This window comes from Labrus bergylta, chromosome 7 (genome assembly GCF_963930695.1).
Source record: "Labrus bergylta chromosome 7, fLabBer1.1, whole genome shotgun sequence".
Taxonomy (NCBI): Eukaryota; Metazoa; Chordata; class Actinopteri; order Labriformes; family Labridae; genus Labrus; species Labrus bergylta.
Genome location: NC_089201.1, coordinates 23336841 through 23348038, shown reverse-complemented (window position 1 = coordinate 23348038; position 11198 = coordinate 23336841). Strand labels below are relative to the sequence as shown.

The window sequence follows — 11198 nt, the reverse complement described above, 5'->3', positions numbered from 1 at the left end:
GTTTCTGTTCTACTTTTCAGTTGGGCAGCTTTTGTCTATAGAGCCTATAGAGACCTATGGATATAAGACAAAAGACTTCAACCGACTGTACTCTACATCTTAGACACATTTAATCCCTCATTTACACTTTGGGTACAGTATGGAATGACTTGCTGCATTAGAAATTTCACACAAGAAACGTATACTATCACAAGTATATAAAGCTATGAAATAGAATTTGCAACTCTCAACTCTGCAGGAAAATTTCACACTTAGATTATCGGGAATCTGTTCTAACCAATTTACAAATGACACTTTTCCCCCCACTTAACCCAGCAGCGCCTCTTCACAGATACAGCTTCCTAGTTTCTCTACATAATCCACAGAACAAGCTGTTCAACTAATGTAACTGTGAAGGGAACATTTCTTTTATAAAAGCAGTTCTGCTTAAACCCGTCGTTGGTCTATTTGCCAGAGTAGCAGAGAGACCTGTTGCCGTTTCTGGGCTTTTTTGGGGCCGTTTCAGTTTTTCAGGACAGCTAAGGAGAGACAGGAAATGTTGGAAGAAGACACGTTGGATTCCAACCCACGGCCGCTGGGCAGGCACTATAGCCTCTGTAAATTAAGCGCTCTATATACTCGCTTGGCTATCTGGCACCCACTCATGCACCCACTTTTTTTATAATGTTAATTTTAAGCACCATCAATTTAAGTTCTTCCACTTTCAACGTAACGAGTTGGAAGCAACAATCTCTGCAACATATCTATAGACTAGTGCAAATATATCCATCACTTTAAGTACACAGATGTAAGCAGAGGTATGTTTTTCACTGAAGTAGATGAACTGGCCCTTTAACACTTTAAAAAAGGCTTACAAAATCTGACATCCATAAATTCCACAAACTATGAGCTCCTGTTTTGTCATTGTCACTATTTTGATATCTCCATAATGAAAACTTAGTTAAACTCTTTTGTATTTAGTAAGAAAAACAGCCGCATCATTAATTGGATGCAAGTGATTAGAATATGATCTTCATCTGCCTTTGCTTTCAGTTTATCTTTAAACCCAAAAAACCATACGTGCATATACATCATCTTCATACACCAGGCTAAAGAAATAATCAATTTCCCAGCATATAATTAATATAGCCTGTTCAACTCCACCATAAGTCAGCCAACAAAAGACTAAAGTAACAAGAAAGACCTGAGAGGTCACAAGGCAGCCTCTGCATTATGAATGCCAACACTTTGGTTTTTAACAGTGAGGCCAGGTGCACCTTGTTAAGCAATCAGTCGCTTCACCTGGGCAGAGCAGCCGGAACACACGCACTATTTATATAAAGTGGATTTAATGTGTAATAAAATCATACCATTAAATAAACTGATAAAAGGCTGATATTGTGCACAAAAGTTTATTCTGCAACATTCCAACCTTATTTATTCATTGAGAGAAAGTGCATGTGAAAATAATTGTATTATATTGCAAAAATCTGTGGGGATGTTAAAGATAAAACACTTCTATTTGCACAGTTCCACTCCCTCAATCCAGAAGATACAGAACAAACAGCTCACTGAGAGATTATGTGGATTTATCCATTTGCAAAAAGTCTAAACCACCTCAGAGTTATACCAGTGCCCAGCCCTACGCAATTAAAACCAAATATGTGCAATAAGCTTACACAGAACTAACGAGGGGGACTACCACTGATTTATCTTATATGTAAAATATATAAATAAAAGGGCCAACTCAAGGCTGCCACAGAGTGAGTGACCAACCCTTCTCCTCAACCTGCTCTAAATCTTAACATACATTCAAAATAACAGGGTGTAAATGTGCAGGCCTACTAGAAAACAGAGACACACAAGACTTTTTAACATCCTCACACTTAAACTGGGTAAAATGTTGATCAAATTCCCCAATTTTTTAATCGTCCTTGAACAACAGCAGTGGTTATAACAACAATGTCCTCAACTTCAGACTCCAATTTGGGTTTAATCTCTCCGAAACCGGTCGGCAATAACAAACAAATGCTCTTTTAAAAATTCTGTGGAATTTTTCAAAAGCTGAGCAACAATATTGGAAATATCAAAACATCATTATGAAGAGCAAATATTCACAAAAAAAGACTGCATAAAAGAACTCCTGAGGCAGGAAGATTGAGGATGGGACTGCACCTACAATGCAAAAAGCGCACAAAAAAAAAAGTTGGCTATATTTTAATAAGGGCAGAGTAACACCCACAGTGTCAAGCTATATGCCGATAAACAAAGTGGGAAAAGTTTCTTCTGCACAGTTTGTCAACACAAGTAAGCGCGGAAAAACAAAACAATATGTTCATTTGCAACCCCAAGGCAGAAAAAAACAAAAAGCCATCACTTCTGTACAACACACAGCGTTTTAAAGAAAGCCTACAAAAACACTGCTCGTGTGAAGAACACATTTGTTAATCCTGGATGAGCCCCCAAATATAAAACAGTCTCCTGAATCAAAATAATTACCAAACCATGGAGATCGAAAAACTTGTATAAATCCCCCCAAATTTACCGAAAGATAAAGAATGATAAAGAAAAAACAAAAGGGACTGGAGACCTCGTGCAAAAAGAACAAAATAATGAAACGTGGCTGTCATCCTCAGCATCAGCCTCAGCAAATAAACCAACCTTAGAGAAAACAAAAGACGGAAAACAGGACTACTGGTGATCTGTAACCCAAACTGAAGTAACAAATACCCAGCAATCTAAACATGCATGGGAAATAAATAAGGTTGAGGGAAAAAAAGAACAATGTAAGATTGAGAATTAGAAAGCTCATTACCACAAGCTGCCCAGAGGGTGTGTTTGCACAATCTTATCTGTACATACAGAATGTAGGTATTTGAGTGTGAGGGGGACAGAGATGGACTACCTGTTGGCTACCGGCCTCTCTCTGATCTGTATGGTGCTCAGCTCCTGGTTGTTTGTGCTGGGCAGGCTGAAACTGCTCTTCTTCCTGTGGCGCCGAGAGCAGCACGAGCTGAGGCCGTGCGGAGACGAGGACAGCGAGGATGCATGCGAGCCCGACTTGTTCATCACGGAGATCTCCATGCAGTTGGACTGGAACGTCTGCTCGTCCACAAACTCGTGATTCTGCCGAGGAAGGTGGCGGGGATTCAGATTTTGATGCCGCTCATGAATCACTCTATTACATTGATGATTGGCTCTGCTAAATAATGACTAAAGATGTTTCACAGTGAAGACTAAACAGACTGAACAGAATTCACAGCAAAATTGTTTAATAATTGGAAAATGAATCATCACAGAAATAGAAATATATTGGCCCAGATGTCCATATTAAGTGCCATCTGTGAAAACATTCACAACCGTTATCCCTGTGACGAATGAGCAGGACTTGAAGGTCAGATCAAAGTGTGTTTCAGGCTCTGCCAGCAGGTGGCACCGTCAACACAGCATCTGACACTAAGATTTAAATGGTGTCTCTTTTCTTACATCTTCCCCCCATCACTCTGCCATCTATAATGCACGGTATGAGAAGCCTAATGTAAACATGTTCACTGCCATCTGAATGGCATGAAGCCTGAATGGAGCTTTTCCAAACGACATGCGAGCCTTTTACTTGGGGGGAAGGGGGGGGGGGGGATGATCTAAGAGAACGAACACTGATTTACTGCTCGTCTGTGTGTACAGAGCTGCAAGTGTAAAACTCATGTCACAGCAAAGCATTAAAGAGGCTCTTACACATCTGAATTATAGATAGTGTAAAATGAAGTATGCTGGTTTGTTTGGAAGGAGTAATGTTGCTGGCTGGCAGAGTCATGTTATCTTTAGCATGTTCTGAAGAAGGGAGTTAACATTTCCCAGCCCCATTTATTTATACCTCAAGCTGCATATAAAATGATGGTACAGTTTGTGCATGGATGGAAGAACTCAATTTGTTTCTATTTCTAACTCACTGTACCAGACTGGTATTACTGATGATACAGCACTGATGCAATTCGACATAAAAGGAAGTGATTTTTTTTTTGCAGTGAGTTATTTTAATCCGTTACAAAGAAAGTAAGAATGAAAGACATCAGAGTGATTGTGTGCTTTCCAGTGGACACAGCTTTGAAGTTGTAGGGGGGGGGGGGGGAATAAAAAGGATTTTACCGTGGTCTTCTCCAGGCAGTGCAGCAGGTGATTATGTTGGCTCTCAAAAGGAGGACTGGGGGCCTTCCCCACCAGGGCTTGTCCTGCCTTCTTGGAGGCCTTGGAACACACAAAGTGAAAGAAATCCACAGTGTAGATAAGCAGGTTCAAACTCAAAGAAGCAGTCTCAGGCAAACAGCTAGTGATGTAGGCAAAGCATTGACGGTTGAAATGCTGATCTGTAGCACGGCAGCCAATCTACTGAGAACCTATTGAGATAGGGATGTTTTAGAGATGCATAGAGACAGTAGCTGATTACGACATGTTTCTCTGATAGAATTGGTTTTGCCATTTCTTTCGCTGATTTAGTGAGAAGGACCAGAAAAGTCAAATTAGAAAATGAGCTCATTTCAGCGCAACAGCAGTGGCACACCTAGACACAGATCGAACAGATTGCACCAAACACAGCACAGATTCTGAACCACAAGAACACTACACACTTTGATGAGGCTCTGCACGGCTCTGGGATGGAAGGTATGTTGTGTTAGTCTGCACTACAACCTGGATGCTCTAGAAATAACACACACTGAACACACACAGCAGATCAAAAACAGAGTTCAGAGGAGATGCAGGCTGTGCAGACAGTCTCCACAGGTGACCTACTGTCCAGTAAGCCTTTGGTTCCCCCTCTTCCCCTCCAAACCCTGTTGGACAGACATGCAGAGCTTGGTCATGAGTCAGTATGACTGTAGTGGCCGTGCTCCACCAGAAGGCGACTGTGCCTGCCTGGCCCCCTCCTGCTGTATGGACGGAGAGAGAGTGTCGACGAAGCATGTCAATGCCCGAGCTGAGAGGTGTGATGTAAGAGAGAGGACGACCACACTGAAGCACTGGAATGACAGCAGCCCTGTGTTACAGGATGAGAATCCCCCTCCCGTCCTCCCTCCCCTCCCACGCCCTCCCCTGTGTGTGAGGTGGCATGGCCCCCGAGCAGAGCAGCATGCAAGCGTCAACGAGGCCCCCAGTCAGTCAGCCCCCGAGCCGCCGCTTGGTCACAGTTACCTCCTCCAGCGAGTCGATCAGGAGCCCGTTTTGTTTGTAGCGCATATAGGAATTAGTGCCTCGAATCTTCGCAGCACGGATTTTAGCAACTCGAGATTTCTGTTTGAACAAACAGACCTCGGTTTTAGCCTCTGACGCTTTGTCTGTCACACTAATTGGCTGTGTCTCCCTCTGGCAGCCACAGTATTTAGCAGGCAGAGGCTATGCTTATAAAAGTACCATTACAGAAAAATCTGCCTAACAAACAATTTTCAGGAAGAAATGAACATATTGCTATTGAAAAGCTGCTGACGCTATACTCTGAAGATCAATTGTTCAGTCATTGTCATTACCTCTCTTATTTCCTTCTCCTTCTGAAATATACTCAAGAGGGTTAAGCCCCCCCCCCCCCCCCCCCCCCCCCCCCCAAACCCAGCATACACAGAAACACAATAAAAGATTAACATTCAGTAGGATAGTGTTTGCCCTGTCATTCTGTTACGTGTGGATAATAAGAGGACAGAGGGAAGAGGCTGATAAAAGCCAAAAAAAAAAAAAAAAGCAGAGACAGAGAGAGAAAGGAAGTGACAAAGCGCAAGCAAAGGGAGCGGGTGAGTCAGTACCCTCTGGGCTCGTCGTTTCTCTGCCCGCTGGCTTTGGTGGTATATGCGGCTGAAGTTTGACACTATGACAGGGACAGGCAAGGCAATGACCAGCACCCCACTCAGAGAACATATGGACCCAAACACCTTCCCCACGATTGTTTTTGGCACCATGTCCCCGTACCTGGAACACAGAAAAACAGACGACAGTGAGCAAACTGTGCAGAAAAACAAGAAAAAAAAACAAAAAAACACCCACATTCTTTTGAAAGAATCCTTCTAGAGGCTTGTTTTTATCATGATTAGTCTTTGTGTGATTAATGTTATTTTTACACGTCTTGAAATAGTTACAGTGACCTTGGATTATTTCACAGCTTCAAATAGCAAGTCACATATTTGGAGTGGGCGAGGAATAAATAGGACTTTTGTGAAGTCTCTCCTTGCTGGCCTACTTTCTACGTGCCATCACGATGTTCCTCTTTTAAAACGCTGTTTCATATATAATTACACACCTGCTGGCACCGGCTAATGCTTTCACGTCGTGACCAAACGCGCTACATATCCCCTGTGACCTCTGTTAGCCAAACAGCTTGTGAAAGATACAGCGAGCGGTATCACATCGAGTAAAAAGCAAAAGGGGAAGGGAACAGCGTGACGCCAATCCCTGGAGCAATGCTTTAAGTCTGTGGGACACTTTTGTGTTTTGTTCACCTCTTCACATCAAAATGGTCCTTTAATATTGAATGCAGATATAAAGGCAGTGAAGCCTCATGAAAAAAACATGCATGTTTAGAAATCATGCGCCACATAGATCTGGTCTGTCTATCCAAGCGCATTTTTCAACATTTCTTAAATGTTGTACAGGCTGCATTCAGTATGAATAGATTAATGGTTGTGCATGTGTCAGATGGGGGCTAAATCATCCCCATTAAAGAGATTAATGGGCTGTCTTCTTTCAGGCAGTCAGACCGTAAGATTTGTGCGTAAGGTAAAGCTAAAATCAAACTGTCGTTATGATCTAACTTTCTTTACATTGGCAGACTCATCCAGTGCCAATAACTAGAGCTGTGAAATGTTCTTTTCAGAACAGTAACACACAAACTGCAACATGAAGGTACAAATCTAAGTAAGCAAGTCATCACTGAAAGTAACAGGACTCAGCACTAAGACAGTAAGGTCCTGGTTGTGTTCAGCCCAGAACAAGGCTGTCTCAGCAGCCAACAATATATAAAAAAAAAAAAGGTAATTTGAGGATCGATGGCTGCCCTCTGCACAGCTGGCTACTCATCTGGGGTGCAGTTAGAGCAGGAACAGACAGCTTTTCAAGATCAGATTAATCCAGCACACACCAAGATTTTTCAGATAGGCTTTAAAGTTGAATGCAGATACAACATTTGAGCGGGAAAAAAACAGAGCTCATGTGGTGAATGCTTTGTGCTCTTTAAGATATTTTCAATGAGGAAATAACAAAATAACACCCTGATTTGCCAAGAGTGCTTTCAATAATCAGCGAAAATAATACAATCTAATGAATCTTTCAGTGACAATGGGGATTCAGAAAAGTCTGTTTAGCCTGAAGAGTGTGTAATTAAGACTTGTTCACACATTCTCTGAAGAAGGGATTCCCAAATGTATGACTGCTGGTCAGCACAGCAAATGGCCCTCAAGAGGTAATGTACAATAAATTCCTAAGAAGTTTGCATTTTTAAATTGATTATTTACTGTTTGAACTTTTGTGTATCTGGATGGATTATTTAATTGCACTGCATTGCCACAGGCCCTCCTCGAGATCGATTTTTTCCTGTTATTGTGAAGTATAAATGTCATCTTGGTTTCCTCTATCATAAGCGTTGTGCATTTTGTTTTATGGTGTGCCCATGAATATTTTTAGATTTTAAATTGGTCTCTGGCCCTTTTAAATGTATTATAAGTTTGGCTTTTGAACACTTCTACCTCCAGCCTGCTGTTACGACAGAAAATTCCACATGTAGCATTTAACACATAACTGCTATGTAGCCACACAGAGAGGTGAATATCATTCAACGTCAATAAATAATTAGGAGGCAAACTAAGATTCCTCCTAGGCAATTATTGGTGCCCAGCACAAACCTGCAAATTACACTAACAAATCATTTGAACATAACCTGCAGGGTTATGAAACGCCCTCTGCAGACACTTGAGGCAACAGGCGGCTGCGGGGTGAAGAAAAGGAGCGAAAATGAATGAGTCAGATCATTCTGCTTTTCCTTGTCTTCTAAACAACCCTCTATGTGCTGATGAAGACCAGCTATCCACGGGGTTGCAGGTGGGTGAGATGAATGATCGAGAGCCTAATGCGCAAATGACCTGAGAAGACCATTAGCTCCTGAGAGGAAGATGAATGCAGGTAGGAGAGGACATCAGCATTGCTCAGTGGCTGTGACAGCCGCGCGTCTCTCAACTGAGGCGGGCTAATGTGAATGTATCGCTACACGGGAGGTTGACTATTTCATAAATGAAGTTGTCTAATGCCCACGGCCGTCTGCTTGAGTCATTAGCCTCGGGTTTCCAACACGTTGGGCCCAACAGCCGGGGCTTCAACAGAGTCTGGGCAGAAAGATGTTAAAGTGGACATTTTAATATCACGCTCGATGGGACTTCATGTACAACAGTTTGCTTTCAAGTTGAGTAATCTCACACAGATGTCATTAGTTTTACAGTTCATTACAGGTCAAGTCATTTTCCTGTGTAATCACAGACCGAGCCTGACAGCAGGTGTCAATTATAGATCCAGGATGTGCTGTTGAAAGCCTATTAAGAGATCTGCATAAAAAATGCACGGCGGCATTCTCTCACATAAGTGCAACTGCTCACATGTTTTATGCTTACAGGTGGAGAGTCAAGTTGCCGCTGGTGAGAAAATGAGCCTCAACAACCAACTGTGGAATAAAATATATAGCAGCTCTTTCAGGGAGAATCGTCTTTTGAAAGCAAAGCATAGTGGTGAGCAGGTACAACAAAAAAAAAAAAAAGAGGAGGGAGCGGGTGCACTCTGGAGAGAGGCACTAACAGTGATGGATTGTTCATAAGGGGGAGGCTGGGATACACAAAGCTCTGCCTCCTGGATGACGGCAGAGACAGGAATTAGCAGAAGCGAGAGATTAAAGTAATGTTCCTGCTTTGTTCTTGTTGTCTCTCACTAACAGGTAGCCAGGTTTGTTACCAGGAGCTGACACGGTTGAGACACAAAGATGGATGGCCAGATCTTTATCCACCCCGCAGAGGAGGAAGAGGAGTGTCGGAATGACTGAGTATCAATTCCCCAGTTCCACCCACCTGAAACCGTGCAGCGCCCTTAAAAACAGCGCATTGTGTAGAATTGTCCCACAGTGAGATGACAGCATTGCAGATGAAGCTCGGCATGCTCAGAAAGAGAGAGAGAGAGAGAGAGAGAGAGAGAGAGAGAGAGAGAGAGAGAGAGAGAGCGAGTGACTGGAGGTTTGCCTCAGACAGTGTAGGAGAAATGTCAAGCTAAAAGGAATATTTGAATTCCAGAAGTGAGGATGAATGTCCCCGCCCGGTTTGGATAATAGACCAATCAAACATTTATGAGTCCCTGTATCAACCTGCGTGGCAAAGTTTGTGCGCTTGACCTTAAAAGTGATGCGCTATTCCATCAGGGGTGCTGGCAGACAGATTTCTGTACATGACCTCACCACCTCACAGTGAGCGCTGAAATCTGAAGACATGGACACGCTTGGACACACAGGAATATACAGGAACACACACACACACACACACACACACACACACACACACACACACACACACACACACACACACACACACACACACACACACACACACACACACACACACACACACTTACAAGCAGTCAAGAAAACATGCCCTTTTTCTGTTTGAAAGGCCTTTAATTTGATATCTAGTTAAACCAATCCTCCTCCCTAAAAAAGCAATCTTGTTCCTTGATTGTCTTCCAGAAACCCTGCGTCTGAAATCTGACTGCCATCTGGTTAGTGGAAAGCGATAGAAAAACAAACAAGATATCTGGATGACTTTACAGACACATCATTTATTTATTACTCACCTCAGAGAAAGTGCAGGTCTTTTTTTTTTTTATAAATCAATCAAAACAAAATGACATTTTTTTCAGGTGCAATGAAAATCTGACCTTTTCTGGTCGTTTCTGCGGCTGTGTCTGATCCACACAAACAAAAAGACCTATCTTAGTGTTCTGAGGATAGCGGGAAAAGGAGAAAAGCTTTCTATAAAAATCTCTCAAGTGAGAAGAGACTCAAGCTTCTGATGTAATCACAGAGGTCTAAAGGAAGTCCTGCTGTCCTGAAGATTGACAAGACAGTTGAGATCACAACCAATAGGCCTGCTGTCAATTAGGATCCAAGAAGGATTGTGGGAGAAATTTAGGAGCAGAGGGCTTTGTCGTCAGTGTTAAAAATCCCATTTTCCATTGGCACCTCTGTCATGCTACTTCCAGCTTCCACTTCCTGTTCTTTTACTGTGAATAAACTAACATGCCTTCTGCAGAAGTGTAGTGAAATGCAACAATATAAGCAAAAGTACTCAACAGGTGAATAGCACCTAAACAGCCTTTCAAAGGTTTGATTCCCCCGACGTGAGCGCTCAATGTCAAAGGTATTACCATGAGAAGGGGAATAAAAGATCTTCTGGCCGTGTTGAGCCGTTTCTATTAAATCCGTCATGGTAACGACGCAAAAAATCTCATCAAACTGCATTTTGATCTTCTCCACTTTGATATTTCAATAAGCACTGGAATGAAACTAATTTGATTAATATATTAAGCATTTTGACTCATCATCTGATTAGAATCAAGATGAATTAAGCACACTGTCCTATCTCCTGCACCATCTATGCGCGTTGTTTCATGCCAATAATTACTGAGGGGTCTGCAATCTGATCATCTGAATGTGAAATTCAATTCAATCTGACCTTCCATGATATTGGTTTAACTTCAACAATCTGCTGAGGGGCTCGTGTGATACTATTGTCGAAATACTGGTGCCGATTATCGATGTTTTTGTTATAACAGATGCTGGATAATGGCTCTCATGGCATGCATGAAGGTTATGTAAATGGACTTTAATAGGCCCATAAATAAGTCGACAGAAGGGTAAAAGAAGAAGAGAACACGGATGGACAATATCATACAGTGGTGAAAAAGAGTTCAAGGATGAAGCTTTTTAAAGTTAAACTGAAATCAAACAGCAGTGAATAATGACATTAATCCTGGACTTTACATTTTAGGGACTTTTTATATTCTTACATTTATCAGATATGATGTAATATTATATCATTTTTTGCTATATATCGGTTACTGCAGAATCTCTGTATTGTGATATTATTGTTATCGTGGGCCACATATCTTCAGTTGCTGCGGTTCCCATCTCTAGATGTGTGCTGAGCTCGTAGATC

General features: G+C 42.1%; 1 protein-coding gene across 2 annotated transcripts in view; it reads right to left on the bottom strand.

Moving 5' to 3' along the window:
• Positions 1–11198, bottom strand: part of LOC110004060 (potassium voltage-gated channel subfamily D member 2-like) — a 35081-nt gene that overhangs the window by 1745 nt on the left and 22138 nt on the right. The window contains exons 3-6 of one of the 2 annotated variants that reach the window (XM_020659597.3): positions 5769–5931; positions 5167–5265; positions 4126–4224; positions 2885–3105 (exon numbers count right to left, since the gene is read on the bottom strand). In XM_020659597.3, coding sequence (XP_020515253.2) covers positions 2885–3105; positions 4126–4224; positions 5167–5265; positions 5769–5931 — 582 coding nt within the window. The remainder of the gene's footprint in view (positions 1–2884; positions 3106–4125; positions 4225–5166; positions 5266–5768; positions 5932–11198) is intronic. The other variant, XM_065957062.1, reaches the window with a different exon arrangement.